The sequence below is a fragment of the Vicugna pacos genome, chromosome 3, assembly GCF_048564905.1.
Source record: "Vicugna pacos chromosome 3, VicPac4, whole genome shotgun sequence".
NCBI classification, from domain to species: Eukaryota; Metazoa; Chordata; class Mammalia; order Artiodactyla; family Camelidae; genus Vicugna; species Vicugna pacos.
This window is the reverse complement of record NC_132989.1, coordinates 23,585,994-23,605,440: the sequence shown is the minus strand read 5'-3', so window position 1 is coordinate 23,605,440 and position 19,447 is coordinate 23,585,994. Positions and strand designations below refer to the sequence as shown.

Sequence of the window (19,447 nt, the reverse complement as noted above, 5' to 3'; positions counted from 1 at the left end):
CTTCTCTTTCTGGGATCTCTATAATGAGAATACTAGTGTGCTTCATGTTGTTCCAGAGTTCTCTTAAATTATCCTCATTTCTCTCATTCCTTTTTCCTGTTCTGCGTAGTGATTTCCACTAATCTGTCTTCTAGTTTACTGATTCATTCTTCTCCCTCATTTTGTCTATTCTTGGTTCCTTCTAGTGTGTTATTCATTTCAGTGATTTTATTCTTCAACTGTGTTTGGGTAGTCTTTGTATTTTACAACTCTTTGCTAAAAATTTTGCTCTGTGCATCTGTACTCCTCTTGAGTTCTCTAAACATCTTCGCCATCATTACTCTAAACTCTCTCAGATAAATTGCCTACCTCCTCATCACTTATCTCTTCTTCTGGGATTTTATCTTGTGCTTTGGCCTGGGAGATATTCCTCGGCTGCCTCATAGTATCTATCTTTCTATTTGTATTTTTACGTAGGTTAGTTACGATTCTTGACCTTGGAGAGGTAGCCCTCTGTGGGAGACCTCCTATGTGTCCCAGAAGTACATTCCTCTCTTGTCACCCAAGGGCCAGTGTCCAGCCAGTCCCAGGGTAGAGTCTAGCCTGTGCCTGTGGATTTCTTCCATAGGCTTTGGGATTGTTTTCTTATTTCTAGTATCTGTCCCTTGGTGGATGAGGCTGGACTAGAGGCTTATGCAGGTTTCCTGTCAGGAGGAGTTGGTGCCTGACCACTGCTGGGTGAATCTTGGTCCTAGACCTGTCCAGGGTAGAGCTTTGTCTAGAGGACTTTGTGGCTTAGAAAGTCAGCTGATGGATGGGGCTGTGTTCCCACCCAGTATGTTGTTTGGCCTGAGGCTTCCCTGTAGGCTGTTGGGTGGGACTAAGTCTTGGTGCTAATAAGATGTCAGCTACCAGGAAAGCTCATGTAGATAAACAATCCTGGAATGTCTACCACCAGCTTTTATATCCCTTAGGTGAGCTTCTGCTACCTCCTCAGGAGACCTTTCAAAACCAGCAGGCAAGTCTGGCCCAGGTTCCTATGAAATCGCTGCCTCTGCCCTTGGACCTGGCACACACGAGATTCTGTGTACGCTTCCCCAAAGAATGAAGTCTCTGTTTCCCCTAGTTCTGTCGGACTCCTGGAGTTAAGCCCCGCTGTCCAAAACCAGATGTCCTGGGGTCTCCTCCTCCTACCAATGCTGGAACCCTGGGATGGGGAGCCTGACATGGGGCTCAGAACTCTCACTCCTGTGGGAGGGCCTCTGTGACTTTATTATTCTTCATCTTGTGGTTCTCCCAACCCGGGTAGAAAGGGGCCCGATTATATCAGGAGCATGACACTCCGAACGTCCCCGCTGGGGTTTCCAGTTGAAAATCTTTTTTGCTAGGTTCCAGTCTTTTTTTTTTTTTTTCCAGACGGTTGTTTTGCAGTCAGTTGTGGTTCTGTAGTCACGAGAAGAGGTGAGCTCGTTGTCCTATTACTCCACCATCATGTTCGGAAAATCCTCTAACTCAATACTCTTAAACCAGGGAAAAAACAGCCTTCTCATTCAGAAAATAAGACTTGGCTTAGATGTGAGAAAAGCCTTCCTAAATACTTTGAGACACTGAAATATGTGCATATATGCAAGCTAGGGATGGAGGAAGGTTGACAGGGGTCACAACAATGAGATTTGATTCTGTCTTAGATGGTTATGAGAAAGTAATCATCATATAACTACAGGTACAGGTCTATCTAGAGATATGGGTGAAAATAATGATCCTTTCCAGTTTCGGATGACTATAAGGAAGACAACTATCTCCTTATCTTATGCATCATAACATAAAGTTTAATTTTCCAACAGTGAAAACTGTCCAAATTTGATCAAGCTAGTTTGTGGGCTTATGAGTGCACATGAACAAGATAGATGACCTTTTGCCAGGTATATAAAAGAAAAGGTAAAAATTGGGTATCTAATGTCCCTTTCTGCCTCATATCTAAATGTAAAATATTGTTGTAATAAAGAAGTCCAAAGACTGAGTTACATACTAACCCTACTAACTCCATGACTGATTCCTAATACTTACATATACAGGCATATCTCAGAGATATTGAGGGCTTGGTTCCAGACCACCACAATAAAGCTAATATTGCAATAAAACAAGTCATATGCATATTTTGGCTTCCCAGTGCATTTAAAGGTTATGTTTATATTACTACAGTCTATTAAGTGTGTGATAGCCTAAAAAACAATGCATGTGCCTTAGCTAAAAAACACAAAAGTCAGTACAACCTATAGTGAATTAATCTTCAACAAAGGAGGTAAGAATATACAATGAAGAAAAGACAGTCTCTTCAGCAAGTAGTGTAGGGAAAGCTGAACAGCTGCATGTAAATCAGTGAATTTAAAACACTCCCTCACACCATACACAAAAATAAACTCAAAATGGCTTAAAGACTTAAATATAAGACATGACACCATAAAACTTCTAGAAGAGAACAAAGGCAAAACATTCTTTGACCTAATTCTCTGTAGCAATGTTTTCTTAAGTCAGTTTCCCAAGGCAAAAGAATAAAAGCAAAAATAAACAAATGGGACCTAATCAAACTTAGAAGCTTTTACATAGCAAAGGAAACCATAAATAAAACAAAAAGGCAACCTATATAATGGGAGAAAATATTTGCAAATGATGCGACTGACAAGAACACTGGAATCTGACACAACATTGTAAAATGATTATAAATCAATAAAAAATGTTAAAAAAAGAGCTTAATTTCCAAAATATGCAAACAGTTCATACAGCTCAATATCAATAAACAAACAACCCAATCAAAAAATGGGCAGAAGACCTAAAAATACATTTCTCCAAAGAAGACACAGATGGCCAATAGGCATGTGAAAAGATGCTTAACATCGTTAATTATTAGAAAAATGCAAAACAAAACTACAAAGAGGTATCACCTCCCATCAGTCAGAATGGCCATCATCAAAAAAGTCTACAAACAATAAATGCTGGAGAGGGTATGGAGAAAAGGGAACCCTCCTCCACTGTTAGTGGGAATGTACATTGGTGCAGCCACTATGGAGCACAGTATGGAGTTTCCTTAAAAAACTAAAAATAGATTTACCATATGGTCCAACAATCCCACTCCTGGGTATACATCAGAAGAAAACTCTAATTCGAAAAGATACTTGCACCCCAATGTTCACAGCAGCACTATTTACAATAGCCAAGACATGGAAACAACCTAAATGTCCACTGACAGACAACTAGATAAAGAAATTGTGTTATATACATACAATGGAATACTACTCAGCCATTAAAAAGAATTAAATGCTGCCATTTGCAGCAACATGATGAACAAAGAGATTATCATACTAAGTGAAGTAAATCAGAGAAAAACAAATATGTTATCTTATATGTGGAATCTGAAAAAAAATGACAAAAATGAACTTATTTACAAAATAGAAACAGACTCAGACATAGAAAACAAACTTATGGTTACCACAGGGGAAAAGCAGGGGTACCAAGGGATAAATTAGAGGAGTTTAGAATTAGGAGATACATACTACTATATATAAAGCAGATAAACAACAAGGTCCTTCTGTATAACACAGGGAACTATATTCAATATCATATAATAAACTATAATAAAAGGGAATCTGAAAAAGAATATATACACACATATATGTAACTGAATCACTTTGCTGTATACCAGAAACTAGTGCAACACTGTATGTAAATCAACTATACTTCAATTAAAAATATATATTAAAAATACCAAAAAACCAATTACAATAGTAACATCAAAGATCTAATCATCAAAGAGCTAATCACAAATTACCATAATATAATAACAATGAAAAAGTATGAAATATTTCAAGAATTACCAAAATACGACACAGACACAGGAAGAGAGCAAATACTGTTGGAAACATGGTACCCAAAGACTTGTCCGACACAGGGTTGCCACAAATCTTCAATTTGTGAAAAACGCAATATCTGCAAAGTGCAACAAAGTGAAAGGCAATAAAACAAGATATGCCGGTACTAGACAGAACAGGAGCAGCGAACTATCTGTAGTAACTAGGTAATATTTTAGGCTTTGTGGGCTTATCAGACAATTGTTCCAGCTGCTCAACTCTGCCAGCATAGCAAGAAAGCATCCAAAGACAACATATAAATGAATGAGCATGGCTATGTTCCAAAACAACTTTATTTTTATGGACACTGTAATCTGAATTTCACATAATTTTCATGAGTCATGAAATTTTCTTCTTTCGGTTTTTTTTTTCCAACCATTAAAAAAATGTTAAAAACAACTCAGCACGTGGGTCATACAAAAATAGGGAGTAGTCCCAATATGGCCTACAGGCCATAACCTGTTGGTCTCTGTGTCAGGAACTTCATGGTTGGTATTTATACTGACCTTTCAAACTGCACAATTTCAGCAGCCCCTGCAAACCCATGCCTCAACCTCCTTCTCCCTTATGCAGAAAATAGCAAGCAAAGAAAACTTGGTAATTCAAGGCAAAGACCAGAAAAAGAGAGACTGAATCGCCCCAAATCTAATACAGTCTAAACTGATTGTTAAAAAATAAGGCAACTCTTACCATCAGAGAACTTTTATACTAGAAGAAGAGTCTGTTTTAATACGGACTAACAAGAGGAAAAGTGAGTCTGAATTAAAGACTTTAAAATGCAATTTTATTTCTCACCAAGGAAGTATTACTGCAAAGCAGAAGGCCTAACAGGCCTGTTTTAATGAATAGATGACTCATCTGTACTCAGTGCATTAATTGTTGGGATTCAAATGTATGCTCTTAAAGTACTGGGAAAAACAGCTTCACTTTTAAAGCAGGTTAAGCATTCCCCCTACAGCCTTTTTTAAACTATCAATTTGCTTTGCAAACTATTTCTTGCCAAAGACTGTAGAAGTAAACTTCCATAAAACCCTGACAGATTTATCACAAATTGTAAGCTATTAAATCTCAAAAATTTTAAAGGACACATGTATTTGGGTAAGAAACATTACAGTCATTACTTTCAGTACTACAAAATCAATTCTGTCAGTCTCCCATCCCTAAAGTTGACACTGTACCTTTTGCCTTTTTTCAGTCCTTTCAAATTATTTCGAAACTTGTCCTCATCTTGGAGTTTCACTTCTCTTTCCCCAGTCTGGAGATTCAGTCGCACATGGGATCCTGCAGCAACAGTCTGACCTAAAAGCCAAGAAGAGAGAAGGCTTATGAGGAGTACAGTGAGTGGAGGATCACAGAAATGGAACAGGTGGCTAATAAGCCAACAGGACTTATCCATTGATCTCTCTCTCTAACACACACACCACTCACATATTCTTTTTGCTAATCCTTATTGAATAACAGAATGAGGCAAGGTAGTAAAGGATATCTGCACTTCAATCCAGAGACCAATGTCTCCCAGTTAGAACTTGCATATTCAAGTTATTCTGTTTTCTTTAAATTGTGCTATAATAAGCCTTTTTCTTATGTGTAGTAGATGAATGGCGAATACCTTCTCACCCTTCAGGACACAGCTACATTACTGCCTCCTCCAACACCCTTTGAGCCCCTCCCCTGACAGCTCCACAGAACCCCAAACAACTTGTCATTCCAGCAGGCTTACAACTTACTACCCTCATCAATTTAATGAGGCTCCTTCCTCCCTAAGTTCAGGGACTGCAAGTCCTCCTTTTTTATTTCCCCAGCCCCTAGGACTGAGCTTGACACATAAAAATTGTGGCATTTAACATGTATAAGAAGAGATAAAGAAGAAAGAAGAGACTAGAAAGCAGGAGGACATAGCAAGCCGAAAAAGCACAGAATGGAACTGAGAGGCAAACTAAAAATCTATGTCCACCTATCTCAGAAGAAATGCTGCATTAGCTGGGAAAACAAGTGTTATGAATGGATGGGCTGGCTATTCATACACATTGTACAAAATTACCCAATGATAGTTAAAAAGTAACTGTGCAAGATCACATACTACAAATGGAATGCTATACTTATTCAATCATTCACACATTCACTTACCAAACAACTACTATATACCAGGCCACTGTGGTAGGTTCTAGGAGTACAAAGAGGAATGTTAATGGCAAGAGGAATAGAGACAATTTCAAGAAAGGGACTTTACAGGAGACTAAAAATTTAGAAGCAGAGAAGCTGCTTTGACACCTGAATTTTGATTGCTTTCTCCTGCCAGTGAATGGTATTGCCTTCCTGATGCCAAGCTTGATTCAAGAATCAAAAAAGAATGACAATTTGAAAAAAACCCTTCAAGGGAAGCATACAGAACAAGTTCTCTTAGAATGATCAGGTAAGCCCTGAGTATAAAAGGGTAGTGATGTAGCAAGAATTCAAGTTTTCTCAATTCTTGCAGGACCATAATGAACTCCAAGTTCCACCAAAGTGCCTCCATCAGAGAACCAAGGAGCCAAAGAAATACCATACCTAGACATGCTGTTTTGTTACTGCTGCCCTACTTCAGCAGAGAGTCTCTGTATCTTTACCTAAAAGTTAAATGGGAGCTTGAGAGTGAGTGTTTGTGCATAATGATCCACTTCTAACCCCCATACAAAATGCTACAAAGATTAAAAAAAGTATGTTCAGAATAGAAAGGGGAAACCTTTCCCTGGGGAGGCTTTCTGAATAAGGTTAAGCGAGGGGATAAATGAGGCAAAAAATGAGAACCAGACTGGGTGAAAAAAGAACCCAAATAGATGGAACCCTGCATGCAAAGGCTCAGACACAGAAACTGACAGGCTGCATTCAGGAGGCAGGAAGCAGAAGAGGCCAGAAGAACTGGAATGACTGTGGAGGCTGTGGTCTTGGTGCACCATTGGCAGCCCAGTCTGCAGAAGAAAATAAAAATAATAGCTGGGGAAGTTGTTTCTCAAAAGAGATGAGGCCAAATACTGGCAAGAACAAGAAAGAATCGGTAACTTCTACCCAATTCCTACAATTATGGGACAAGAGGAAACTTCTTTAGCATTAATACAATCTCTGAATGTATGAATGGGAGAAATTACCTCACTGAAGAGATTCAAAACTGATAGAAAAACAGAGTATTTTGCCGGCTTAATGCTAGGCAGGTCACCCTTGATACTCCCTCTACTTTATCACCCCTCATAACCGATCAGTCTCCCAAATCTGTTGTTTTTCCTGCTATTCATCTCTTGAATTCATACCCTTCTCTCTGTCCTATCACTGCTCTTGTCCGAACCATCATCATATCTCTTCTGGATACTGCCATAGCCTTCCAACTAGCCTCCTCTATCTAGTCTTACCTCTGAATACAACTGTTCTTTACAATGAATGATTTCTTCCCCCAAAATACAAATATGACTATGCCATTCCCCTGCTCCATATCTTTAATGTTCTTACTGTTCCTAAAGTTGAAAGTCCCCATGTTGGTCAATGAGGCCCTTTAGTATCTAGTCCCTGCCCGCCTCTTCAGCCTTGTCCACTCCTCATTCATGCTTTAGGTGACATTGGCCTTTTTTCCATTCCATGAAAGAATCATGCTCCCTCCTACCATGGGGCCATTCCACCTGCTATTCTCTTCGCCCAGAATCTTCTTTCCAACCCCAGCTTCCAACTCCTTATCCTTCCTATGAGCTAAAAGTCTCTTCCTATGAGAGTCATTCTCTTCTTCCCCAGATTAGATATGGCTGTCCCCTAAGGCTTTCACAAGCCTTTTTTTTAAATAGCACTTACCGTAATCAATAGTGACATTTCAGTGTTTTATTTATCTGGTTAATATAAATGCTCACCATTTTATCCTCAGGGTCTATCGTAGAGCTAAGCATACAGTAAACTCTCAACAATTATTTGTTGAGTGAAACATTAAATACGAAAGAGAAAATTTTAGCTTATGTAGAGATGTGTGGAACAGTAAGGATTTTCACTAGGGCAAGTAGATTCATAATAATTAGTAATCATGTTAATAGTTATTTTTAGTAGTAATTGTAAATAATAATAATAATAATAATAATAATAACAATAATAACAATAACAATAACAATAATAATAATAATAATAATAATATCATCTTAAATTTCCAGTCTTTTGATCAAAATTAGAAATAAAAAGGTGAAAAAGTACATGACTTTAAAAGTTTGAGCACATGACAGGAATAGGTTACACTGTGCTAAGCTGGCCAAGGAAGAGACTAGGATCTTGTGTGAATCTATTTTATTTGGGGAAAATTCCAAAATTACTCCCTTCACATAAGCCACCACAGGGGGCAAAAGCAACCACAATAACATTAACTCAAAATACAGGTTACGTTCATTTAAAATACATGAAGCCATCCACAGCAGCAGTGGCAGAGGCAGAAAAAAACAGTATTTCAAATGTTTCCACCTCATTGGGAAAAAGGCCAACTTAGAGTATAATCTGAACTGCTTTCTTTCTAGGGCCTCTGTGAAGAGATAGTAACACTGGAGAATAGAGTGGAGTCAGAAAGTCACCAGATACATGCAGGTACAGAGTTAGGGATTAGGGATAGAGAGGAAGGGGACAGGCAGAAAATAAAGATAGGAAGCCAGAAAGGCAAACAGGCCTGCAAAACCTACAGTGTCTGTTTTCCTACCACTGGTCTCTGCAGCAAGATACTGGTGGTAGATTGCATCATTGTCACCAGTTTTATTCCAACTACCTCCCTTTGCTATGTGACCTTTCAATTCTTTGTACTAGTGGTAGAGTGTACCTTCCCACTCTTTGACTTTGGAGTTGGCCTGTGATGTGCTTTGGTCAGTGGGATGTTAGCAAATTTGCCAGAGGTTTGAAGTGTGCTTGTGTGTTTGGCTTATCTCTTGGAATTGTTTATCACCATGAGAAGAACATGCTCCACTAGCATTCTGATCCAAAAAGGATAAGAGATTCATGGAGCAAACCTGGACCCAAACTGCAGACTAGAGTTGAGTCCAAACACGGTCAGCTGAGTCTAGCCTATCTGGAGACATGTGAGCAAGAATAAATGACTGGATTTCTTTTTTAACCTTTTACTTTGAACTACCTTTAAACTTATACAAAACTTGCAAAAAATAGTACAGACAGCTTCCATGTATCACTCACACACTCTTTCCCAATGTTAATATCTTACATAGCCATAGACAATTACCAGGAAATTAATACCAGTAACCAAACTAAAGATCCTTTTCAAACCTTACCAGTGTTTCCACTAAGGTCCTTTTTGTTCTAGAATCCCATATGGACTGTGGATGTTATCTCTCCCTAATTTCCTGCACTCTATAATAGTTCCTCAGTCTTCCCTCGTCTTTCATGGCCCTGACACCTTCATGGAATACTGATCAGTTATTCAGGACTGTCTGGTCATTGTCATGATTAAACTCAAGTCATGCAACCATAACTGAAGTATCACAGAAATTATGTCATGTTCTCAGAGCATTGTATCAAGGAGTTTGTGATGCCGTATCTTATTCCTGGTGATACTGGCCTTGATCAACTAACAAAAGTAATCTCTACTGAGCTTTTCCACTGTGGTAAACAAAAATCATGGCAAACTACCAAACTGTGAAAAAGTCTGGCAGTTTCTCAAAAAGTTAGACACAGTTACCGTATGAACCCAGCAATTCCAAATCTAGGTGTATATCCAAGAGAACTAAAAACATATGTTCACACAAAAACTTGTACATGAATGTTTACTGCAGTGTAATATATAATAGCCAAAATGTGGCAACAACCCAAATAACCACCAACTGAGGAATGAATAAACAAAATGTGGTTTAGCCATTGGGTGGAATACTATTCAGTAATTAAAAGGAATAACAGACTTCAAATCATGCTGTACACCTTAAACTTATACAACTGATTTATATATGTTAATTATATATCAATAAAAGTGGAATAAATAAAATATAAAACAACTACAAAAAGGAATGAAATACTGATATAACATGGATGAACCTTGAATGTTTTACATTAAATGAAAGACAGACACAAAAAGCCACATATCATGATTCCTTTCACATGAAATGTCCAGAATAGGCAAATCAATAGACACAGTAAATTAATGATTATCAGGAGCCAGGGGAAGGGAGGAATAGGGAGTGACATCTAATGAGTATTGTTTCTTTTTGGGGTGATAAAAATGTTCTGGACTTAGACAATGGTGATGGCTGCACTATTTTGCATATACTAAAAACCCTGAATTGTTTTAAAGAAAATCATAGGGGAAATATTTTGAGATTATACAAATCTCCTTTCCCCTCAAATTTTGCACACCATTAGAGGGATCTGTTTGCAATAACTGCCACTGTGGTGATAGTCTAATGGTAGTTTTCTACTCCCCTCCTTCCTTACACATAAATTAATCAAAATTTTACTGCAAGAGAAAACTGTCACTCCATCTATTTAATTATTTACTTTACCTGTATGTTCTCACAGATATATTGTTCTGTGAGTTATAATCCAATATTGTCATTATTCATTTTGTTGTTCAAATTATTTCAGCTTTGGCAATTAGGAGCTCCTTCAGGTTAGCTCTTATGTTGCTTTGACAAATCCCTCCCCCCTTCCATTTTCTTTTTTCAAGTATTTCCTTACTTTCTGGCTCCATAAGATGTTTCAAGTTCATCTTGCATTTTCCTCTCCTCAGCCTTGGAATCAACTACTTTTCAAGGATTCCTAGCTTCTTCTATTGAAGAACAGTGTTTAGAAACCACTATTTGCATGATAGGTGTGCTCATTACTACTACAGCATCATAGCTCCGGGGGTTCTACCTCTAGGACAGGGATAAGAAATTTATGTATGTGTATACATATACATATATGCATATGTACACAATCTACATTTCTGCATCTGTCTGTGGATCTTTTAGAAACCAAAAGTTTATACCAATATCTCAGATTCCAACCTAAAATATGTCTCTCCTTTCCTTATTTGTGACTTCATTCTTCAATAGTGAGACACCTGCCTCTTATTATCTGCAATATTTTACTTATTGTTCAATTCTAGGACACATATAAAGTAGTTTCAAAATTGCTAACCCATATCCCTGTGAGAAACACATTTACTAAACTATATGACAGCATTTATATACAGTCTCTTTATCTTGAGTTTTACAGTATCTAGTCAAGATATCATTTCACAAGGTCTTTTTCTTCCCTACCCACTTCATTATGATTATGTTTTCAATTTGTAATCTTTGGTTCATTTGTTAGCGTCTATTCCATTTTGTGGTTCTGACTCCTCCACATCATGAATGGTTTAATTTTTTATTTTGGGGCATCTGAAGGGTATGTTAAATATTACTACAGTTCTAAGAATCAGAGCTATACAAAAAGAAATTACTGTTATTTTAAGCTGAGTTTTAAAGTGGTCTGCTTATTGTGGCAATTCATTCCAGTAGTCCTGAAACAAGGAAATTAAAAATGTCCAATATAAAGAACAGTTCTTTCTCCTGAAATTATATCATTTCTATCTTTTTAGTGTTAAAATGTCCTTTTATAAAATGAGATAATGATGTTGATGGATGATAGTCGGTTGTTTCTATATTAAGGCCCTTATTAACTCAGCAAAGTAAAAAACTTGGCTTTTGGTCTCCCAAATTTTCTTTTAAAGTTTTTCTGGTCCATGAAACACCATAGTCTAGAAACCACCCATCTATTCTACCAACCATTCCTAGGACATATGAGAATTATTCCCATTGCACACTTTAAATATGTGAATTTTATGGTATATAAATTTTATCTCAACAAAGTTGTTTAAAAAATTCATTTCTTTGGATAAAGCAGTACTTCTCCTTTTGAACCCAGAATGGCAATTAGTCTATCAGATACAGTTCAAGGTGACAGCAAGAGTTCTAGGGGTCAAGAAAAAGCTAAGCTCAGAGCCTAAACATAAACCCAGAATGACAGTTCAGGGTAGGGTAGGAAGAAGAAAATGGGCCTAGAAAGCCTGAAGCCATGAACACCTGGGCAAGAAGAATCCTGGTAGAAGGGTAGATAAGAAATACTGATACAAGATTTAGAAGCCAACTCAAATGCCCATGAGAGGCAGGCAAGTAAGAGAGGTGAGTGAGGAAGGTCTTCTGTAAGACAACAGGGAGTGGTGAGAGCCAAGAAAAAAAATGCCTCCTCTAAAAGCATTCAAATTTTAAAATATAAAAGCCAAACAAAATGTATCTATAAATTGAATTCAGCCCACAGTCAATTTGTGTCTACTAGAAAAGATGTTTCACCTATTGACAAATCTTGCCTGATTCAGTCTTTGTCCCAACTCATCCTAGTGCCCAGTGATTGGAAACTTATCCCTTCTGGATTCACAGTGGCAGCATCCTCCTTGGGTAGTGCCAGCAATGAGCCTGCTATGTAACCTGGCTGCCCTGCTTCACTGGAGACAGGGCTAACTGAGATGCATGTGGCAGTGCCCTTGTTTTTGCATTGGCATCAGATGCCCTGGGAGTTTTATGTCACTGGCAGGTTTAAGAAACATGGGGTGTGTCCTCCATAGGCTTCTAACTGGAAACCTCCCCATCCAGGGACTCCCAGACTCTTTCAAGTCATACCTGGATGCAATGGCAGAAAATCAAAGGCTGCCCTGACATGGCTTGCTCAAATGAGAGCTGACCATGTGACCAAGAGCCCCGGAACTCTGCTACCCACTCAGCTCTTTGAGGGTCAGGTAAATTCAGCCAAATTTTTTTCTTTCTGAATCATCATGCGCTTATATGTCAAATGACAAGAATCTATTATGTCTGCTTTCCCTAATGTATTAGATTTGTTGTGAAGAATTAACGAGTAAACACTGTGTCAGTGCTCAGAATAAGTTAAAAGTGCTTCAGAAAACACACCTCCCAAAAGGTAAATGTCAACCAAGAGAAAAGAAAGACATTTTATCTATCAAGTCCTGAAGGTATGTGTTAACAAGAGTAAAAATTCCTGATTATGCCAAGTTTCTGAAGGGCAGGGACCAATTACTTGTGCCCACAGCTCAGGTTCAACTCCAGGCACACAGCAGGCCACAAGAAAGGTCAGCTTGAATGCCAGCCCCCCCCCCGCCCCCACTTCCAAGAACAGAAGGAATAGGAGGAATATGGAACAGGAAGCAATGCCACTCACCTCACGAGGGCCTCCATGCTCCTAACCAGGGCTCCTCAGAGCTGAGACTTCACAGACCCAGTTGCCATGACTACCACAGCCCTTGTCCTGCTTTTTTATTCAAAATCCCCAAACAAGTCCTGGCAAGATCCCTGCTTCACACAAATGAGCATCTATCCTGTCTCCAAGGCAGGACTTGAACTGAATCAGTAACAAAAAAATGTGCACAAACCTCTCTAGGGTGCTGAACCCTGAACCAATGCTTAATGTTATTTTTTCTAAGGGAAAAACAAAGAGAGAACTTTTGTGTATGCAGTAAAACATATAGTGAAACAGTCTGGATTGTAATTATATTACACATTTTTTAAAAGGACTAAACAATGACAAAATGAGAAAAAATAAAACTATCCTCCAAACTGATTTTTCATTCTGTCATATAATCTACAACTGGGGCAGGCAGGGCCTTAGAAGAGATCTCTGACATGGCTTCCAAGCAAGGATGGAAATTCATCACCTGCATTAAGGCCCTTCAGATCAAGAGACACCATAGTCTTCCTCTGGGAATAGCTATCCTGACAGCTCCTATCACACTCCAGAACTACTTTCCCAATTCTTATATGCAGTGACCTAACCAATGTTTCCTTCCCCATTCTCAAGAAGGATAGACAACAGTTGCTCCCCAACCTCTATATACAGAATTCACAAAAGCAGTGCACTTCACCGACAAGGACTAGCAATGCTACTTAGAAGATTTCCTGTGCTACAGTTGGAGAGAGAACTCTGAACAGCCATCAGAATAAAAGCTCAAGGTAACCTGTATATAGAACACAGTGATCTTCCTTCCACAACTGGCTAGTCAATAAGCATTTAGTGAAGATTAGGTATGAGCCTCTCTGCTCTGTTCTGGGCATTCCTTCTACCACACCTTACTGAGTACCCACTGAAGAAGGCCACTTGTTGGGCTGGGCACTGGGAAGGATACCACATTAACAAGACCAACGGCTGCCAATGAGGAGTGTGAAGTAAATGAGGAAGAGGGATAACAACATTTAGAGTTCCAAGTCCAGAGAACAGCTTTCAAGCAAGCAAAGAAGTGGGTATATTCAGGGGGCAATGAGTAAATCCATTTGAAGCTCAGCATATAAGACAGGGAATGTAAGAAGCAAGGAGACCAGTTAGAAAACCATTATACTTGACCTAATCAGATGTAATAAAGCTCAAACGAGGGGAATGGATAAGGAATGAGAAGAATGAGGTAGTAATAAAAGATGACAGTATTTTGACCAGAAAAACTAGGAATATTATCATGGCCCTGTTGGTCCTCCTTCCTCAAAAGCACCAGACTTTTAGGCATGTGCAGTGACTCCTCCCATCAGCCCAGGAGACCTGTTAGAGCCCCACGATTTAATAAAGCCAGGGATTGAGTAAAGGAGAACAGAGGAGAAGAGACAGATGGGCTAGAGACCCATGGCACCCCATGCCTGTTTCCTAGCCCACTGATTCCCTCCATTCCATGTCTATCTTTACCCTCAATGTGTCCCAATTTCCTCTTTAGAAGAAGATCCAGTGGGACTAACAGGTATAGCACGGCCCCTTAATCAGAGCACTTGAATTTTTACATCCATGCTGGGAACTGGTTTTCAATAACCCTATTGATTGCTATGGTCTACTAGTTCCTGCCATTTCTCTTTTTTAAAATATATATTCCCCACACACCCTCTACTCTCTCAACCCTACAAAATCTTGAATATATTCAGATTTTAATTCATTTTCAATTGTGTATAGTGTATGTGTTAGGGATGAAGAGACTGGGAAATGGCTCAAGAAAATTAGAAGAGGAAAGGAATCATTAAGAGACCAAAGACCAGGCAGTTGCAAATAAACCACAGCACAGCTACACTTCTAGCTCTCTAATCCCATTTAGGAATTACTGAGTTAAATAAAGTCACTTTTTAGAAAGTCTCACTATAATTGAACTTAACCATCAGATACTGGCAATGAGCTTCACTTAATAATTAGGAGGGGGGAAATGGCAAATTGGGAGTGGAGGAGTTAAATATGCCCTTTTCCCAGCAGTCAGGGGCCTTAGCTCCACTACAGTGCATTTTCTGGAGAAGATTCTGGAGAAGATTCCACTGTGCCTGCATTTCCCACCCAGGCACAATTTCATTAGCAGCTCATTAGCAAGAGTGGCAACCATTCCTGACTCTTGTTTTTCATAATATTTATTGGTTAATTGACACTTTGAACACAAGTTGACTGAGAACCAAATGAAAGCGCTAAAACCACTCATTAGTCAAATTTAAAACACAAAGACTGTATTCTAATTATATCCTTTGTTTCCATTTGTTTTCCTCAAACAGAAGTCATAATTTAATAAGGGGGTTAAGAAAGCAAAGTACCAAGATACTGTGATTTCCTTTTTTAATCCTCTCCCTACTCCAACCCTTTCAGTCCCCAGGGACCCTGACATCATAATTGGCTCTATTTGTTCCATTTTACAGTACCTGTTACCTCCACAGCCAAACACAGTTCTGTGAATTATTTCAAAACAGTTATCAGCTACCCCCAACCTTTACAATTTCCCCAGTGCCTGTTGCAAAAGCCCCTTAGTTTGGAAGCTCCCTGCAGTGGAAAGAGAGGAATTGCACAGGAATGAGTTGAGCAAAATTCCTAGGCAGAATTTCTCTCTAGAACAGCTCTAAAGACAGGACTCTTAAGACTCCCTTTTTGAAGGAGGCGGGCACAGAATGCAAACCAGAACGGGAAAAGATGCAGATGGAGCAAAAGATACAGTGTGGAGAAGGAAATCAAGGAAACAAATGGTCCCAAGTCCTTGCCCCTGCATCGTCAGAGGACGTCCCGTAGATGTAGGCAACTTGAACGACAGAATGAGGTTAGTCACCTGAGACTTCTTTCACCTACCAAAGTGTAATGACAATCCCAACTTGCTGCCTCTGAACTTAAAGTTGTGGATCACGAGTATTAAGAGACCTACTAAGTAGTGCTGTGCTTTGCTCTCTTCACCTGCACTGCTAGTTTCACCAGAAGGAGCTACAGCCTCTAGCACTTAGGTGACCTGGTCAGTTATCCAGTGCAGCGGAAGAGGGCACAGGGTGAAGCAGACCTGGGCACCAGGTCTAGTTCCACAGCTTAACAGCTGTGAGATCTTGGGAAAATAAGCTCTGTGGCCCATGTACAGAATGAGGCTCAGGGTACCTACAACTTCATAGAGTTCATAGAGTTGCACTGTGAGGAGTAAGAGATAATGCAAGTGGGATGCTTAGGGTTGACTCCAGAGAGCTCTCAATAATGGTGTTTGCCAGGCTCTTATCTCTCTTTGACTCGATCAGTTTTCCCAACTATGAGACAGGGACCAGTGCCATTATACAAGGTTACAGGTGTTAACAGGCTCTCAGGACGTACTTGATTAAGTGCTGTAGAGGATAGGTGAGTCCATGATTTTTACAGGATATTCATGTCAGACTGCCTTATTACGGTTGCAAAAAGTTCAATGACAGTGAAGATTTCAGGACATCCAAATTGAGGGGGCAGGTGGTTAAACCAGGCCTGTACCACCCTGTAAATACCCACTATAGCCTTCCTTGGCTGGGGCCAGCAGTAGGCCAAGCAAACCCATTTAAGATGGGACAGTGTTAACATGAAAGGATCTGGAGATGACCATTCTAAGTGATGCCAGAAAGAGAACGAAAAATATATGTGGAATCTTAAAAAATGATACAAATGAACTTATTTACAAAAAAGAAACAGATTCAGAGACAAAGAAAACAAACTTATGGTTACCAGGGAAGAAAGGACATGGGAAGGGATAAATTGGGAGCTTGAGATTTGCAGATACTAATTACTATATACAAAATAGATAAATAACAAGTTTCTACTGGATAGCAAAGGGAACTTTATTCAATATCTTGTAGTAACCCATAATGAAAAATAATATGAAAATGGATATATATATATGTATGACTGAAACATTATGCTGTACACCAGAAATTCACACAACATTGTAAACTGACTATACTTCAATCAAAAAAAAAAAAAGCTGGGACAATGTCTATCTACCCCATTCCCCAAAACATCAGAACAGAAATCAGAGGCCATACCCAGTAGCATAACCCAGGGAAACGAGGGGGAGGATTTAAATGAGAACAACTGACAGCCAGCAATAAGGGAAAAGGGTTTCAGGTTTCCCAAGAAACTTAATTCAAACACAGGATTAAGCTAGTTTTGCAACAATGCACCATAGAGCTTTATAAAAGCAGCTGCCTTGCTCAGGCTTCATGCTCCTCAGGGGACTGTGCTTGCCGGTGCCCATCCAAGCATGGGTGAGGAGGCCTGGATGTTACAGGCCACTGAGCACAAGGTTGGTGCTCCAGCAAACCTGCTGATGTGTATACTTCTGACAAGCAGCCTGCTCCATACTTCCAACCCGTTGTCACAACAGCTGATGCTGCCCTCAGCTGTGCCTCCCCACAAATGTTCCCAATCCTGAGCACCTAATGTGAACTCTGCAACAAGATTTTATACACTCTACCTGCTATACACTCTTAAGTTCCCTACAATGACCCAAGCAGTGCTTGAAGTTCTAGCCTTGGTGTGTACTCCTATTCATGAGTGGATTCACTCCCTATTGAGTGCTTCTGGTCTATATCCTTTTTGATAGAAATCACCTCACAAAATGTCATCTCCAAGACACCCTATTTCCACCTCCCATTTCAAATTTACAAAACAGAAGGCAAAATCCTCAGAACTCCAGGGATGCCAACATCATACGCTAGAAGTAAACTTAGGAAATCATGAGGTCTAATCTCCACTGAAAAGATACATGATGCCTCCTGTGCCATGCCTTCTGCCAATGCAGCCAGGTGACGCATCCCCCAAAGGATAACTCTGTTCGCACCCCTCTTCTTAAAAACCTTCAGTGGTTCTTTGCGAAATTCCCAAGTGCCAACACCAATACCCAAGTTCAAGGCCCACCCAATGCAGTAAGGTCCCTACCTGATATTCTCTGCCTTATATCTCCTCATCCACAAATACCCAACCTCTAACCAAGTTCATTCATACTTTCTTTGGTTCTTGACACTGCCTCTTTACTTGCTTTTACTCTGTCAAATTGAAATCCATTTTTTAACGACCTAGTTCAAACTTTTAGTGGCCAGTGCAGTTTTATACATTATCTTCCTTTCCTTTCAGTCTTGAGTGTCTTGCTTATTCCTCTGCAATGGCACTTCCTCTATTCATTTTTTCTTACTCAGTTGAGTTCTTGTTACTCATTGAACAGATAGTTACTAACCACCTACAATATGCCATATTTTTGGGAAATTCAGGATGAGACATGGCCTCTCTACTCTTAAGGAAATCCCTGGTTTAGTGAGGGAAGCAAATCCATAAAAACATACCTGTTAAATTTTCCCCAGTAGGTTATATTCCCCTAAAAGTCAGGAAATCTTTATATTCCTACACTGCTAAACAGAGTGCCTGGTACATAGTAAATGTCCATTGTTAGCTTCATGGGAAGAAAAGCAATTTCCTCTTTCTGCAATGTGGGGCAAAGGGATATATTGTTGCAAAGACAGTCTTTAACATGGAAGCAGAGGAAAATAAAACCTAATTTAATAAATACAACACATATTTTTAAATGTGTTTTAATTCCACAACCCAAAAGTTAAATGAGATAGAGATACAAAGAGAAACAGAGCGAGAGATCAAAACAGAGTGAGAGAGACAAGCAGGGCTTAGCTCTTAACTGTTACTGAAACACACACATCAGACTTCACTGTGGACTTCAGAGTATTATCACCTCTGATTACAGGCTTAGGTGGATGAATTATTGGTCATAGCTCTACAAGGGCTCTTTATCCTTAAGCTTTCAAATATTCCCAAGTCTACCAAGCAGAAGCAAGAGAGAACTGGTGGTTAGGAAGACAACATGAACTATGTCACCTGAGATCAGCCAGCAAAGACTCTAAAATTGTATGTGAAATATTTAGGTATATAATTACATTTTTCTGGGAAGGTTTACAGCTTTCACCAGTTTCTTAAAGAGGTCTGTAAATCACTCTCCCTATACACTTATAAACGTGCATACCTTGGAGAGCCAGTAGGCCAATACTGGCAAAGCTACACAGCAACAGGCATCCTAATACACTGGAGATAAAGATATAAATCAGTGCAATGCTTTCAGGCACCTGGCAACATCTATTAAAACTGTAACTGTTCATTCCATTTGACCCAGCAGATTCCACTTGTAGAAATTTGCCTAATAGAGACATTCAGGGAAGTGCACAATGATATATGGACAGAATATCCATTACAGCATTTTAATAATTACAAACAATGAGAAATAAAACAAAATGTCCACCAGTAGAGGATGTATCACATAA

The 19,447-nt window shown here is 39.2% G+C and overlaps 1 protein-coding gene across 2 annotated transcripts in view; it reads right to left on the bottom strand.

Annotated features, from left to right (window-relative positions):
• SIL1 (SIL1 nucleotide exchange factor) overlaps nt 1–19,447 on the bottom strand; it is a 206,050-nt gene that overhangs the window by 86,185 nt on the left and 100,418 nt on the right. For both annotated transcript variants that reach the window (XM_072956839.1, XM_072956834.1), the window contains one exon: nt 5,063–5,183. In XM_072956839.1, coding sequence (XP_072812940.1) covers nt 5,063–5,183 — 121 coding nt within the window. The remainder of the gene's footprint in view (nt 1–5,062; nt 5,184–19,447) is intronic.